The following is a 16,755-nucleotide window of genomic DNA, read 5'->3' on the forward strand; positions in this document are numbered from 1 at the left end:
CTGTTATGCTATAGCATTTTGCTGCCATAGTTTGGCTCCACTTTCCTCCACTTGCAAATTGACAGTGCAAATCAGTACAAAGTTATTCTGAGTGATCACATTTATTCTATGATTAAACCTTTTTTATTGTAATGGGAGGGGTCTCTTCTATGATGACCCTGCCCATCTATAGGGCATCTCAATGGGTTATTAAGTATGAAAATGATATATAATAACAAAAAACATTATAAGATTTTGGAGTGGTGTGTTATACAGCACTGTTCATCACTATCATCAAAACACTGAATTGTGGAAATATCTTTCAGAAGAATAGTATTCCATCTCTCTAGTACCAATCCAGAGACATGTAAAATCTATGACAAAGTACATTTAAGCTGTTCTGGTGTATTTTGGCGGCCCAGCATCTTACTAACCCACAAAGTATGGTAAAATTAGAGTTAGAAAATTTGAGTTGCTAACCTACTATTAAATATTTTAAAAAGGTGATCTTATTCCCCCTTTTTAAACTCTATCTTATTTGCACTGCCACAAGGGTGGCTGTAAAGGCATTTTGCATGTTTCTATAAATGTCATTTGCATTGCTGGAATCAGCTGGGATTGAGATAATATTGTGTATTTTAAAATTATACAACTGTATTGTTGTACATATAAAAGAGATGGAGTGGATCAACTGAACATCAATTGCTAATTAGTGAACAGAACATGAGGATAAACTAACTTCTGACAAGTGTCATCTGTTTTAACTTGGTAACTACAAGTTGTAATAGTGGAAATTTCCTTTAAATATTTCACCTGGTATCAACTTAGATTTTGCTCATGGATGCCAAACTATACCTGTCTATAAATAAGTCAGCATACGCTGCCTTTCCTTGACCAGGTGCGGTTTCTGATTACTTTTTTAAGTGAGAAAAACACCTGTTTTGATATTGATGCCCTCACTGCCAATGTGTGTGTGCCCTTCATCCACAGATGGCTCATGAGTATCGTTTATATTTTAATATGCATATTTTTTCCCCCAAATTATAATAAAGACTGAAGGCAATGAGACAGTCCAATAATATGAATTGAAAAATGTGCGTAATTTGAGTGATTCATTGCCTGTGGTTTTTATGATAATTTAGAAAATTAATGAAACAAAAAGGCACATAAAACAAGATCTTACATAAAACAAATCCTTATACAGTATTATTTTTCTATGTATTTCAGTAAGAACACTTATGCATAATTTAGTTAGTGGAATCCTCCTTCTTGAGTTCATAAACATTTTACAAAGACTATCAGAAAAGCAGACTTCATTCCATGAACTTGAAAAATATCTTTATTTACAAGCTGTGTTTTTTCCCACAAACTCAGAGACACATTGCCAGAGTGGTCAATAAGTAACGCAAGGCAATGGGTACCTGTGTGTGTGTGTGTGTGTGTGTGTGTGTGTGTGTGTGTGTGTGTGCGCGTGCACCTGTGTTTATTTAAAAATCTAAGTTCTTTGTGCTGTTCATTTCTCCTATCTCCCTGTCACTGCTGCAAGCACAATGTCTCCAAACACATTTTATCTCCTCTTCCTCCTGCCTGCTTTCTCTCTCTCTGAGGTTGTCACTTTTACAAAGTGTCCGCAGTTCTTTTCTGCAGGAATTCATCCCACAGTGTTGCAAGATACAACGGACAACAATCGTTACACACAGATATGCCAATGCCTTCTGGACCAAAATGAAAGACCGCAATATTTCTATGCCACTCTCTATGACACCAAGAACAAAATCCCTGTTTACTCAGCCTACGAGTTCCGCCGTGCAAGTGTTGACAGGGTTGATCGCTGGTATGTGGAACCACAGGTAAGAGTATGGATGAAAAATGTGATTTAATTTTCTCTTGAAAGCCTGCCAATATGGTTGGTATGTTACCGTCATGAATGTAATTTTGAATGGTAGCGCTACACTCTTTGAACACTTTATTAGAAAGACCTGTGCATCTACTCATTCATGCAATTATGAATTGTGAGTGCAATGCAAAAAATCTTGTAGGTATGCTTCAGGTAATGTTGACATTACATCACTTACCAGACGGGCTGATTTGCGTACTTATATAACTGCTGATCTCCTGGAATTTTTATGCACAGCAGTCTCTAGAGTTTACTCAGAATGATGCCATAAAAAGAAAACATCCAGTGAGTGGCAATTCTGCAGACAAAAATGCCTTGTTGATAGCCAGACTGGTTAAAGCTGATAGAAAGGTTACATTAACTCAGATAACCACGCTGTACAACTGTGTTGTGAGCAGAAAAGCATCTCGGAATGCACAGCTCATTGAACCTTGAGGCAGATGGGCTAAAAGGCAGAAGAACACGTTGGGTTCCACTTCTGTCATCCAAGAACAGAAAGCTGAGGTTGCAGTGGGCACAGGCTCAACAAAACTGGACAACTAAAGACTGGAAAGATATAGCCTGGTCTGATGAATCTCAATTTCTGCTGAGGCACACAGATGATAGTGTCAGAATTTGATGGCAAAAACATGAATCCATGAACCCAGCTTGCCTTGTGTCAACAGTCCAGGCTGGTGGACGTGGTGTCATGGTATGGGGAATGTTTTCTTGGCACACTTTGTGCCCTTTAATACCAATCAATTATCACTTAAATACCACAGCTTATTTGAGTATTATTGCTGACCATGTGCATCGTTTCAGTTATCCATCGTCTAATGGTTAGTTCCAGCATGATGCACCATATCACGAAGTAAAAACTGTCTTAAACTGGTTTCATTAACATGACAATGAGCCCAGTGTTCTTCCGTGACCTTCTCACTCACCGACTTTGAATCCAATAGAACACCTTTGGCATATAGTAGAACAGGAGATTCTCAGCATGAAAGCACACCTGAAAAATCTACAGAAAGGTGTTTCCAACAGCTTGTAGAATCCATGCCACAAAGAACTGAGGCTGTTCTGAGAGCAAAGGGCCCTACCCAGTATTAATATAGTGTTCCTAATCAAGTGTTCTGTGAATGTATATCTGAACTTCAATTAATGTTTGCATTTTTAGGCCATCTTTAATAGTTGCTGCTGTAATTTAGGTAATAATTTGCACTCTATAGGCATATATACTTTAATATTACTATTAATATTACTTTGATACTTTAATATTGCTATTAATAATACTTTAATATATACTTTAATATACTGTGTTATTAATGTTTATCAACAGCTTAAGGATGTAACCGAGTATGAATACATTAATTGGGCTAAATTGATTATAGGTTCTAAACAGGTATCTTGTTGAGACTACAGGTGTGCATCACAACTCATTGCTAGCTTGTAGATTTTCTGCCACTGGCTATTGAACCATGCTTTATTGTTTTCATATATTGCATGTTCTTATTCTTTGCCCCTCTACATATCACTTTCATAAGTACATACATTTTCTATTAATCCTGTATTAATAATGCATTATAAATGCTTTGATCACATCATATGACATTTTTACTACCTTATGGTGTCTAACATTTTCCTATATAATTCGATGTAGTTATAGTTACATGCATAAAACTCTATGAAGCATGGATATGATTTCATAATATCATTGCAGGCAATAATCTTGTAATGTGCTAAAAAATGAGCTTAATATAACCTGTTGTATAGGTACCATACCAGAGCCTGTGATATACATGTTGTATAGCTAATTACAGCATTAATGCTGCTTCTGCTGATCTTAACCTACATTATTATAAAAAAAATATCATGTTTGACATTCATACCAAATAAAATATCATTTTACAAACTGGAATTCTCTATTCCAGTCTTAAGAACAGATAATCTGACAATTTGAAATCATGCTTTATATTCAGTCTTGAGTATTAAGCATTAATGCAATATTATGCATAGCTATTGAGCATTTACACAAGCCTATCCCAGACATTGTGATTTTATATGTTGTATATGCATGTCACGGATGCATTAATACAGCATTAATAAAGAATTTACAGGGAAGTAGGGAAGATTTCCTTTCAGTGTTAAAGCACTGCCCTACAAAATTAGCTCTTCCCAAAAATGCAACACATCTCACTCTTATTTTAATATACTGTTTTATTTAAATATTAACTCACTGTCAGACAATGGAGGCAAAGATGGATGCAGTTGCAGGTAAAGCAGCTTTAATGAGAAATTGACAACCAACTCCAAAATTAAATGCATGTTCAAGGTCAAAAACAGGCGATGGTCAGGCGATCAGCATCAGACTAGACTAGGCAGGAAAAGGCAAACAATAAACGAAACATGCAAAACCAGCGAATGAAATATAAACAACAGCTTGGAATCATCAGGTGTACGAGGATAAAACTGAACTGAACTTTTCAGTAAATTAGACATTAAAATAATTATTGTATAATGGCATAAGATACTTAATATTGGAACTAAAATAATAATAATAATAATCATACATTATAAGTGTTAAAAATGGAGTAATAATGAAACCTCTGCATGTAAATTGTATTTAGTAATAAGGGATTGATGGCATACAAAAATAAGGAAATCAGAAATATTTGTTTCATTATTACTATGCTATACTGATATAGTTGGTGTTGCAATTTTTTTTTTTTTTTTTTTTTTTTACAGAGGATTTATAAAGAGTATTGCACATTTTAAAAATCACACAACATTGTATCTCTACATACTGATGGTTACAATCAAGCAATTTTCCTAACCAACACCAATACCTTAAAAAACTTGATGCTGGGTGGTAGAATTATTAAAGCATGATTGTGATTGTTTTTACTTACTATATAACATTTTATATGCTATATAAACTATTCCTTAAACTAGCAGCTCCTTTCTCTTTACTTTGAAGCTCGATGGAAGTAACCTTATGTGCATGGCGTCTCAGGGGAACATCCCATCACCCAATCGAGGGCAGCGACAGGCTCTTAACAGTGATTATGAAGGCTCTGGCTATGACAAGGGACACCTATTCCCTGTTTACCACACACACAATGCAGACACCATGCTGGCCACCTCCACGTTGACCAACGCAGGTCCACAAGATCCTAGCTTCAATCGTGGTCAATGGAAAAAGCATGAGGAAGACATGGCCACACTGGTGCAGCAGAACTGTAACTGGGCTTACATTGTCACAGGTGTAGTCCCTGGGAATCAAGTGATTGGGAATAATGTAAGGGTGGCTCGTTATTACTGGAGTGCTTATTGCTGCTTTGGAGATAGTGGTGCACCACAGTCAGCAGGCTACATTGGCCCTGATAACAATGGCCGGGTGCAGCAGGGCAGTGTGATGTGGCTGGAAGATGAGCTGAGCAAGCATTATGGATCTGTCTTCAGTATCTTCCAAGGCTCATGCTAATACAAATACTAACCACCAAGTGTAGTCATTGTGAAATGAATCTGCTATAGATGGGTGTTTCAATACAATATTTAATATTTGTTTTGAAACATTAATTAAACTGATTTTGGTTTTGACACATATCATGGAACTGATATATCTAAGGATGTTAAATATATGTGAAAAAGTATTTGCTGATTTCTTCTGTTTTATTTTGTATACTAAATAGATTTAGATCTTCAAATGAAATACAATATAAAACAAAGGCAACTTGAGTAATCACACAGTACAGTTTTTATAACTTTTTATTGAAGCAAAAAAAAAAAGCTATCTAACACCTATCACCAATGTGAAAACTAATTGCCCTCTTAAATTTAAAATCTGGCAGCAATATCTGCAACTAAATGCTTCTGATAAGTGGAGATCAGTCTTTCACTTACTTCTAGGACTAGGACTTACTTCTATGCTTCCGATTATTGTCTTGCTGCATAATCCAGTTGCGCTTGAGTTTCAATTTATGGACAGAAGACCGGACATTTTCCTTTAGGATTTTCTGCTAGAGGGCAGAATTCATGTTTCCCTCGATAAGTTGCCCAGGCCCTGAAGCAGCAAAGCATCCCCACACCATCACACTTCCACCACCATGCTTGACCGTAGATATGATGTTCTTTTTGTGGAATTCTGTGTTTGGTTTACAAAAGATGTAATGGGAACCTCTATGAATGTTCTGGTTTATTGAAATTATATGGAGAACTTTTGTATCAAATGTAATAGTTTGAAAGTAATAGTTTTTCTTTTAATTAATGATTTAATTATGAATTAATGATTTAAGTAAAACATTGTCTGTTTTATTAGATGATTTTTAATAAATGAACAAGATATTCTGTAGAAGTAACCAGTTTTAATATTTCAAAATTGATTTAGCCTCATCTACTCTTAATAATAATAACTAGCTGAAAGACCTATTACTAAAAATAGAACAAAGACTTGAGACTTGACTTGGACCTCAGGGACTTGTGAACATCTGTAGATACAGTAGATCTGCCAGGACATATAGTATCTCACAAAAGTGAGTACACCACTCACATTTTTGTAAATTTTTGATTATAACTTTTAATGTGACAACACATTAAAGAAATGATACTTTGCTACAATGTAAAGTAGTGTTTGTACAGCTTGTATAACAGTGTAAATTTATACTGTTAATTTACAGTGTTAATTTACACTGTTTCACTTAGGGGTGTCCTCACTTTTGTTGCCAGCAGTTTAGACATTAATGGCTGTGTGTTGAGTTATTTTGAGGGGACAGCAAATTTACACTGTTACACAAGCTGTACACTCACTACTTTACATTGTAGTAAAGTATCATTTGTTCAGTGTTGTCACATGAAAAGATATAATCAAATATTTACAAAAATGTGAGTGGTATACTCACTTTTGTGAGATACTGTATACTGTATACAGAACATATTCTTCTATCAACCAAACAGTGCTGTTTCACGTACTGAAGCCCATGATCTGCTTTCGCTTGGCCAGCAGATCTGTGAACTTGTCTCAGAACCGTTTTGCAACAAGCAGCAGAGCAGATAAATAATGGAAATTTGTGGACAGTTAGATTTAAGAAAAAATATTACATTTCCTATTAAAACTTATGCTAAACCTAATTTAAACAAGTTTCTAATTACAATATTGAATTATGACATTTTTACTTTATGCAGATTTTGAGCGACTTGCTGCAGCGACTACCAGTGGGAGTGAAGACAGTAGAGCACACATGATCCGTAGCCACCTGTGATCACTAGCAGAAGCAGAGACATTGCAGTAGTAGCCAATTAGCTTAGCTTAGCTTAGGATCTTATATATAAGATACAAGAATCTTTGGATAGCTTAGGATCTTATAATAAAAGAAATAACAATGAAACACAGTTACTTTTTGTTGCAATCAAGCAAAATCCCAATGTAGCTCCTATCTTGGATGAATTGTCCAGCTTGTTGCTGCTTCGATGGCCAGGAACGAGCGAACATATAATGAATGACACGATGATGGTGATGCTCATTTATACTGGGATTTTGCTCAATTGCAACAAAAAGTGAGTGTGTTTCATTATTAGTATTTTGCTATAAATGTGCTAAGGCCATAAGCTAAGCAGAAAGATGGCCACAATGACAGAGTAAAGTCTCTTTCATCTTGTAGGATATTAGTACTTTCCACCCCCACATTTTATCCCCACCACTTTTCAAAACAAAGTGACGCTCATGTATTGCCTAAGCAAATAAATTACTGATAATTTTTCAATACAATTAAGTTTCATTAAATACAGTTTGCAAAGATTATACAGTAATTAGTATCATAATTATTTTAATCCATTGATTTTTAGCAGTAATTACAGTATGTTTGTTCAGTGGATTTAAAAAATATACTGAAGTCAGTTGTCAGTTTTGGAGAACTTGGAAAGTTGATCTCTTTTTTCTGAAAACCTATTAGTAATATGAATAAATAAAAATCAACGCATACAATACTTATATATAATACTTTACAAATCTTAATGTTTATACAGGCAAATATAAAAATATCACACTATAACATTGTCAAGCATGGGTACATTATGAGTCTGAAAGTATGAGTCTGATTTTTTTGTCAGTTGATTAATCAGAAATCAGTTGAACGACAAGACGTTGTTCTCATTCACTGGCACGGGGTAGCCATTGTTATTCTAGTGTTCCCATTGTCCTTTCATACTCTGCTCTTTTTTCCAGTGAGAAAGAGCATCTTCCTGCTTTCTCCAGAATTCTTCGAATTCAAGTTTCATCTCAAGGACCTGCATTCTCTCCTGATCTATCTTTGCTTGCTGTTCCTCGCCTTCCTCAGCTCCTCCTTCTCTTTTTCCACTTGTTTTTCTTTGCTTTCCAGCTCTCTCCACCTCTCTTCTAGCAGAAGGTGCACCAATTTGCTATTTTCTTTGTCCATTTCAAACATCTGGATCACTCTGTCTTTTTCTGCAATGGAAACAGATGGGAGTTAAAAAAAAATTGTATAGGCGCATCAAACACAGAAAATAGTCAAGGGTTATTGTAATACATAAGGGATGGACAAATCATAAATTCATTAGGTAGTCCACCAGCCAAAGGTTCCAGTGTCTTTGCACACTACTTAATACAGACTAAGGGAAACAAAAGAGTATATAAATATCACTTGGGGAGGCTAATTTAAACCCAGCATTTAAATGTAAATAAATAAATACTGAAATATAAATCAGAAAAATGGGAAATGGAAATTACAACAAAATCTTTGAAAACAAAAACAAAAAACAAGAAAAAAAAACACCTAAAAGATAAATTATTTAAACCAAATTTTCAATTTGAATTGGGGTTGATACTGATAAGTCATGAATAAATGCTTAATCACTAAATGCTGTTTAAGAACCTGTGTTCATAAATGTTTTACAATTCATAATTCAAGCCCAACAAAGGAAACTGGTTACAAGATTGACTGACCTAGCTCACGGTACAGTAAAGGCTCACAGTGGAAAAGCAAATTGTAGAACCCGTCGCTCTGTTTCATCCCATGCTGCTCCAGAACTCTGAACATGGCGTGCATCCTCACCTCGCTTCCTTCCTCTTCACACACCTGGAAGTACTCTTTTTCCGTGATCAGGCCCTGGGTGAGCATTCGGTTGGCCACTGACTCCACTTGCGTCACTGACTCAATGAGCTTCTGCCTCACCACATGCACATATACAGCGTGCTCTGAATGGGAGAAACAGCCTTATGTGAGTGATTTTTAATAACTTCAGTAAGTCTTAGGCACCCTATTTATTTTTTTTTGTGCAAACTTTGTTAGATTTTTATTTTGTGACTTCTACATTATCGAGTCAGTACAACAACATATTACATTTCCAAACATTTGTTTTCCAACACAAAGAAAGTATCATATTCTTAGGTAAAGGAGCAGATCTAGAGGGCTCACAGGCATAGAGTGTTGTGGTGAACTAGGATGTTTGGATGCTGTTTGGATGCCCCCCCCCACACACACACACACACACACTCACTGAGGTTTGTTGATGGTGGGATGGCTGACCGCCTTATGTCCTGGTAAGGCAGTAATCTGGGTTATTAAACAGCAATGTTTGGGTGTATATGGGTATGGTGTATGAAAAAAGCAGTCTATAGCCAGGTATGAACTGAATATGTTGAGAAATCCCATCAGAAAAGAAAGTACCATGAGAAAGTACCATGAGAAATGTGAAAAGTTAGCTTTTTATGCAACATACCCAACTGCAGAGTAAGCTCAGGCTCATGTTCTTGTAATAGTCTGTAAAGGGCATTTCTCCCCTTGTTGTCCTTTGCTAGACAGAGCATGCAAAAGCTGCTTCATTCTATCCTGAGTGCTTGGAGCTGCTACAATGGTCCTGTGTATGTCCTCACTTAGCAGACCCTGGTTCAGCAAATCTTTACATATCCGCCGTGTCTCATTCACACTCTCAACCAGCTCATCCATACAGCTCATTACCAAATCTGCACACACAGACATAGGATAACACATGAGAGTGAGTGAAGTAATTCCCCTGGAGTAATGCACTTGAGTTGACTTAACTATGAATTTCTCGAGAAAGGAGGGTGATTAACTTGTGTTAGATCATGTAAGGTCCCTTAATAATCTGCTTGTATCAAAATAATCCAAAATAAAAATAAAGTAAAAATACTAGATGTAATTTCTTAAACATATGTGCTTTAAAATCTCCTCCAAAAGTATTGGATTGACAAGGCAATTCTTTGGTTTTGCTGCACACTGAAGACATTTGGGTTTGAGTTCATGAAAATGCATAAGAGACTATATGAGAAGATAAGAAATTCAGCATCTCCTAGTGAGAGGTAATCTTAATGCACCAGAATACAAAGACATTTTAAACAATTGTGTGTTACCAACATTGGATCATTTTAAAATTATTGTTATACTGTAGATGTATTGGCACATGATGATTAATGGTTAATAAGTATATCTACTGTACATCCAATAAGCAATGGAGTAACTATATGATTTCTAGGTCTTCTTAGGTACCAGAAACAGAGCCATTAATTATCTGATACTGGGAAATTCATCTGTAGGGCTTCTATGGAGTCAGGCGGAATGTCCATTTATGGTTGTTTTTGCATTAATTCAGTCTGAACATCTGGGGTATATTTTTTATCATTAACAATAGGTACATATTTTTCATCACAGTTCATACCCTGCTTTAGTTTTTCCAGTAACACTTTACTTAAGGAGAGTGTTCATAATGATATATGACACCTACTTAATCTCTTCAATACATAAATTTGCATAAACATTTAGAGTTATATGAACAAGTGTCAACTGTAATAAGCACTGCTTTTATCGCCTTTCATTGTCAAATGGAAGTAACAACTGGGCCATGTGATGAAGATTTTTCTGATTAACCTTTGAACATCATTTGTTTGGTTTGCTTTAGTTCCAAAGAAAAGTGAAAAAACTCCTCAATCAGGAGCAATAGCAGTCACATCTGGATTTAAACTTAAGTGTTGAAACCACAGCTAATCTAATAACAGAGTAATAGTGTTTGTTTTTTTTAATGTAGTTCACATTCTATTATACATTTTGAACAATTATGTGTGATCTCTGTAATGTGTCTGGTCATTTCAGTAAAGCAAATGGTCACGTGAATTGTTAAAAATACTAAGAAAAAAAGGTACTGTATATTTCTGTGGAACAGACATCTACATGAAATATGTACTGAGTGAAGCATATTGATTTTTCTTGTAGGAATGCTCGTGATCCAATTTTTCATGTGTCACCAAGTAAATACACTGTCAAACATGTTCGGCTTTACTGCCATTACATAACACTGTAACACTGCTGTACATCGTGTACCATCACCTGGCCTGAACCGCCATCAGCTTTGTTACAGTATAGTTACAATATGATAAAGTTAGTATATAAAAGAAGAATGTAGGAATGGATGGAACATCATAGGTAAATGCCATTATTAGTTGAGAAACAGCTGAAACAATTTTCTTACCCTGAAGTCTTGCTGTCTTCATTCTGCACATGATATCTGTTGGACACAAAGAAGAGCATGTCAAAACATGCAAAACAAAGATTAATAAAATGTTCGCTGACTAATCAGATTACACACACACACACACACACACACACACACACACACACACACACACACACACACACACTCATTTTTATTATTTGTAAAGGCCCTAATTTTAATAACCAAAAGTTTCTCTCTCTTATTATTTTTGTTAAATAAGTTATGAGATAATTATAATTTGCAGTCATTTACTGGCAGTAAACCACTTTACATTTACAGTAAATAACTGTAAAACATATTTACAGTGAAGTACTGTGTTTTTTTTTACAGTAAATTCCTGTTCGTTTTATAGTATATTACTGTATGTTTCCAGTATTATACTGTAAATTTCGCAAGTAAAAATTCTTGTTTATATAATTATTGTTTAAAATATAGCATAAACCAGTGCATTTGCTCATTTAGCTGATGCAGGATACAATTGAGAAAATGGGATAAGGATCTTGCTCAGGGACCCAATCATGGCAGTTTGTCAGTGTTGAGATTTGAACACCCAACCTCCTGAACGGTAAATAAAAGCCTTCACCACTGAGCCACCACAGCTAGCTCAACTAACTTGCACTGATTCAACCAGCTCTACTACTGAATTAATAAATCACCAACGTTTTTACAAGCATAGAAAGTTAAACTCAAGGTCAACACAAGAAGAAGCTCAAAATGTTTAATTCATATAATAAATCTTACCTGTCAAGTTCTTCTCGCTCTGTTCTACTTGCAGTTGGAAGTCACACTTTCAGCTGTTTCTCTTGCTGTCTGCATATATTTAGTTCTGTTGTGTGGCTTACATACCCAGGGTGGTGACATACCCAGGGCAGCATGTAGTCAGTTAACCTGAATTTCCCAGTCACGTGATCATTATGTTTGTGACAAGGTGATGCACAGCCTGCACAGATACAAAGGCATGATTTTCCTGTTTCTCATTATTCATGTGCAATTGTCAGCAAAAGTTGCCTGCCAATGGTTATTTGATTTTTAAAGTGAAGGCTCCATGCTCCCTGCAACCCGATGTAGGATAAGGGATACAGAAAATGGATGGATGGATGGATCACAGTTGATTTTCAGGTATGTTTTGAATCATTGTCCTGGTGTAGAAACCAATCCCTTTTCAACTTAAGTTTCTTGACTGAGTGTCACATTAGCTTCCAGAATTTGCTGATATTTACTGGAATCCATTCTTCTATCTACCCATGCAGTGTTTCCTGTCACACAACCACAAAACATAAAAAGAATCCACCCCCATGCCAAACAGGTGACACTGTGTTCTTTTCATCATCTGCTGCTCCGTTTTTCACATACATACCTTTGGAATTCAGTTTTTACTTCATCATACCACACCAATTTCAAAATGTCTGTGGCTTATTTAGATGTTATTTTGCATAGTTTTTGTATAACCATCCTGCATGTTACGCCCTCGCCCGGCAGATGGCACTGCGGCGCTGCTTCTGAATGTGCACGTGCACGTAACCGAACTCTCATGTATGGACACGCGCCTCTCTGTGTTTAAGCATTTGCTGATTCAATCCAGGTGTCTGTGTTTTAGTTTAATTATGTTGGTTATTTAAACCCCTTGTGTTGCTGTGCACTTAGCGCAGTATTTATGTTGTATGAGTTTGAATGTAGTAGCGAATGCGTGTAGCACGCTAGCGGTCTTGTTTCCATGTCCTGTTTTCATGTAACGCCTAGACTCTAGTCCCATGTTTAATCTAGCTAGTCTAGTTCAGTATAGACCGCGTTCCCTGTGTTTTGTTTGCTTGGTTTATTAATAAAGACATCGCTCCTGCGCTTACTTCCTGCATATAACCCTGTGTCGTTATATATCCTGCCAGTTTGAAACTTTCCCCACTACTAACATGCCTTGATCCATCTCATCAGTTAATTATTAAGATTTTAATGAGTTGCACCTGGTGTGTTAAGGGTAGTGAGAACTTCAAACTATGCAAGGCAGAAATTAAGAATTAAGGACTGGAATTAAGAATTTCTTACATACACATTTAAGAAATGTCATGCTGAGATTTTAGGAAAAATCATCTTTATAAACATTAAAACCCAGCAAACCAACTGTTAATATAAAGGTGTACAGCATTAATTAGGCAGGAGAAGAAAGTTAGACAAGTTTTTTTTTTTTTTTTTTTTTTTTTTTAAATGACAAAACCAAGCTAAATTAGAATTACAGGAAAATAAATAGAAAGAGAGACAATTTCAGACAAGCAGACAAGCGGGTTAGGAGATAAACTCTGAGTGCTTAAGACCCAGGTAGTCAACTTATAGACAACACTCACAAACTCTTACAGAACACAGCTGAGCATTTCAGGCATTGGACAGGCATCTTATCACACCCCTTCAGGCAACAGACTGGCTTGTTAACATAGGTGATGGTCTTACATCCTTTACATCCACCACACCAATTTGTGGAGAGGAAAGGTCAATGCCAAAGGTGTTTTCCCAGTAGGGCACCAACTGAACGAAACAAACACAGGAAAAATCTGAAGATCTTTATGCATCCATGAGACTTAATTTAACATTCAGTATAATTCAATATGCAGGCTATGTCTAGGATATGTCAGATAACAGTAATATTGGAGAATATGTAAGAAGCTCACACTTAAACTTCAGAGGATTGTAATCCAGTTTAGGGTCGGTGTCAAGGATAAGGGTTCAGGGGTTCAGGGTCAGTATTTGTTTTATGGAGACTCTCACCAGGGGGAAGTCATCTGGGTCGATCCAGATGATGCTCAGATCAGGGTTTTCAGTGTTATCACATGCTACCTCCTTCAGAATCTCCAGGAATTCAAAACCATCTTATTAGAAGTTAAAAGTTAATCATAACACAATAGAAAAATATTAAAAGATATGCACTCGCCCAAATTTGACAGTTAATATAAGTTTATTTATATAATATTATTCTAACAGTCTATTTAAATTTTTTCCAGATGCTCTCTGTCCTAACATGTGAAAATTGTTCTTTTCAAGTGTTAATGAAGGATATTTATTTACTTATTTCCTTTTTTCAATTTACATCCACAAAATAATGTGTATGCTGTTACTAACAAGATCTATGGCACATTGTATCTTTTAATATGGGCAGATACTCAGAAAATAAATTTATCTGGTGCCTGTGAAAATATTATCATGCACACACAACAGAACATACATGTCTCACCCCCTTCAGTTTTAAATTCACTTTTCTCTTCCAGGAGTCTCTTAGAACTCTAAATTTACCAAAGCTAGTAGCACAAGCAAAGTCAGTAAGGACAAGTAGCACAAAAAAAAAAAAAAAAAAAAAAACATTATTTACAAGTTGGTTCTACATATAATTATAGCTATTTATAATAGAGTGATGTTATGGGATGTGCTCCTCTAGCTACACTTCTTATTGATGTAGTATCTACTATATGTACACTGTCTACACTGTATGCTTCTTACTCTACCTTCTCTAAAAAGCAGCCATTCAAACTAGCACTTCTTATACACTGTAAGAAGTCTTAACTGTCCTTAGATTTTCAGCTTACATAGTCAGATTATAGACTACTCAAAACAGCTGACCAAAACTGAACCCATTCTCTAAGCATTCCATTAAGGCAGATTTGAGTTATCATTGTTGATGTCATTACTGGAAATCAACACAAGCATCCATATTGAGCTTCACCTGAAAGTGCCCTACCTTGACACCCACTTCGAAGCTCCATCCTAAATCCTATAGATAAAGAGTAATTTAAAAAGCTGGCAGTTGTCACATCACCTGTCACTGTTGAAACCATAATTGTCAACTTCCATGATCAGAACTACAAGCATGTCACATCTCTCTCTCTCTCTCTCTCTCTCTCTCTCTCTCTCTCTCTCTCTCTCTCTCTCTCTCTTTCTCTCACCTAGAAAGAATCCTGCAGAGTCACCAATGAAGGGCAGAGGCTGCTGGTGACATGCTCTACAGCGTAAACAGACATGAGAGGGGTTCCCAATGTTCCCAATACTCCAGAACACAGTAGCTTCTTATCATTCACCATTCTAGGGCAGGAATATCAGTTCTGCCATTCTGGCTATCTCTAGACCCACTGGTTATTTTGAGATGCATAAAGGCTGCCTTGTCATCTCTGAAACCCATCTCTTGGTTCCTCCACTGGAGACAAACATGCACATCTCCTCTTGCACATCCTAAAGCTCAGTCTCAAGGTGAGCTCACAAAAGAGCCCCCTAACACAAAATCAATGAGTATGATAGCCACCATTTGGCCAAGCTAATAGTTTGTATTCCAGATGGGTAGCAGTGTGGTTTCTGTATTGATCCACAATAAATGTCCGAACAAATCAACTAGAATTTAGGTTGGCCTGGCTGGCCCTGAGGATCTTCCAACATGTTCTGAGACACTATCATATTTTGCCATTGGGTCTGCTCAATCTGGAAACTTCTCAAGTGGGCTCACTAGTGACTAGCCTTGCTAAAAGCATATTACCTACCAGGTACAATCGAGGCAACACATATGACCAGGTAAGTCATGCTTGTCTCTGACATCAAGCTGAGTCATTGTTGATCATATGCTATGGGTAAGAACAGATACTACACTTGATTTTAGCCAAAAGGCAGAGAAGTGATCCTGTGTATAGAAGCATTGTCATTCTGAAAGAGACCACTCCAATCAGGATAGAAATGTTTCATCATAGAATGACCCATCCCTCTAAGTAGACAAGTGGACTCAATACATACCAGCAAAATGCCCTCCCTTTAATTTTTTTCCCTTTAATTTGTTATCTATTTGTAGGTAACATGTTACCTATAATTAGTTATGCAAGGAAACAGGGAAAGGGAGAATACTGCATTTCAAGACTTTATTCCAATTCCACTGAAAGATGCCCTGACTCTAGAATTATTAGCTAATGTACTTAAGGAAAAATATTATTGCAAAATTAACCCGTTCATGCATGAAGTATGAAATCCTGATCAGTGATTTTATTTTCTGTGTTTTTACTCTTCTTTAGGCATAAACATGTCATTTTTATTTTTCATTTTACTTTTACATAGATTTTAAAAGAAATTAATGAAGTGTCCACTCCAGTGGACTGCATGCATTCAAATGAATAATTGTGTAAGTGTCCACTGTAGTGGCCGTTTTGCAGTTATTCTATTAAAAGCCTTACAATAGCCAGAAAATGGCTTTTGAATAGCTGTCCACTGTAGTGACCACTATGGCCAGTGGAATGGCCAGTACCTGGTGGTGGTTGAGGAGTAATAATAATAATTTTATTATTATTATTATTATTATTATTATTATTATTAAGTTAATATTGCTGTTCTCTGCAGTAAGTCGCACCCTAGAGGAAGCAATAGGT

General features: G+C 36.2%; 1 protein-coding gene and 1 pseudogene across 1 annotated transcript; one reads left to right on the top strand and one right to left on the bottom strand.

Moving 5' to 3' along the window:
* Positions 1-1,452: 1,452 nt before the first annotated feature.
* wu:fd46g04 (endonuclease domain-containing 1 protein) lies at positions 1,453-5,508 on the top strand. Its single transcript, XM_017461671.3, has 2 exons — positions 1,453-1,829; positions 4,833-5,508. Exons 1-2 carry the CDS (start codon positions 1,530-1,532, stop codon positions 5,337-5,339), a joined length of 807 nt encoding a protein of 268 aa, XP_017317160.1. The 5' UTR covers positions 1,453-1,529; the 3' UTR covers positions 5,340-5,508.
* Positions 5,509-15,869: 10,361 nt separating this feature from the next.
* On the bottom strand, positions 15,870-16,021 carry LOC124626591 (uncharacterized; annotated as a pseudogene).
* Positions 16,022-16,755: the final 734 nt, after the last annotated feature.

This window comes from Ictalurus punctatus, chromosome 29, assembly GCF_001660625.3.
Source record: "Ictalurus punctatus breed USDA103 chromosome 29, Coco_2.0, whole genome shotgun sequence".
NCBI lineage: Eukaryota > Metazoa > Chordata > Actinopteri > Siluriformes > Ictaluridae > Ictalurus > Ictalurus punctatus.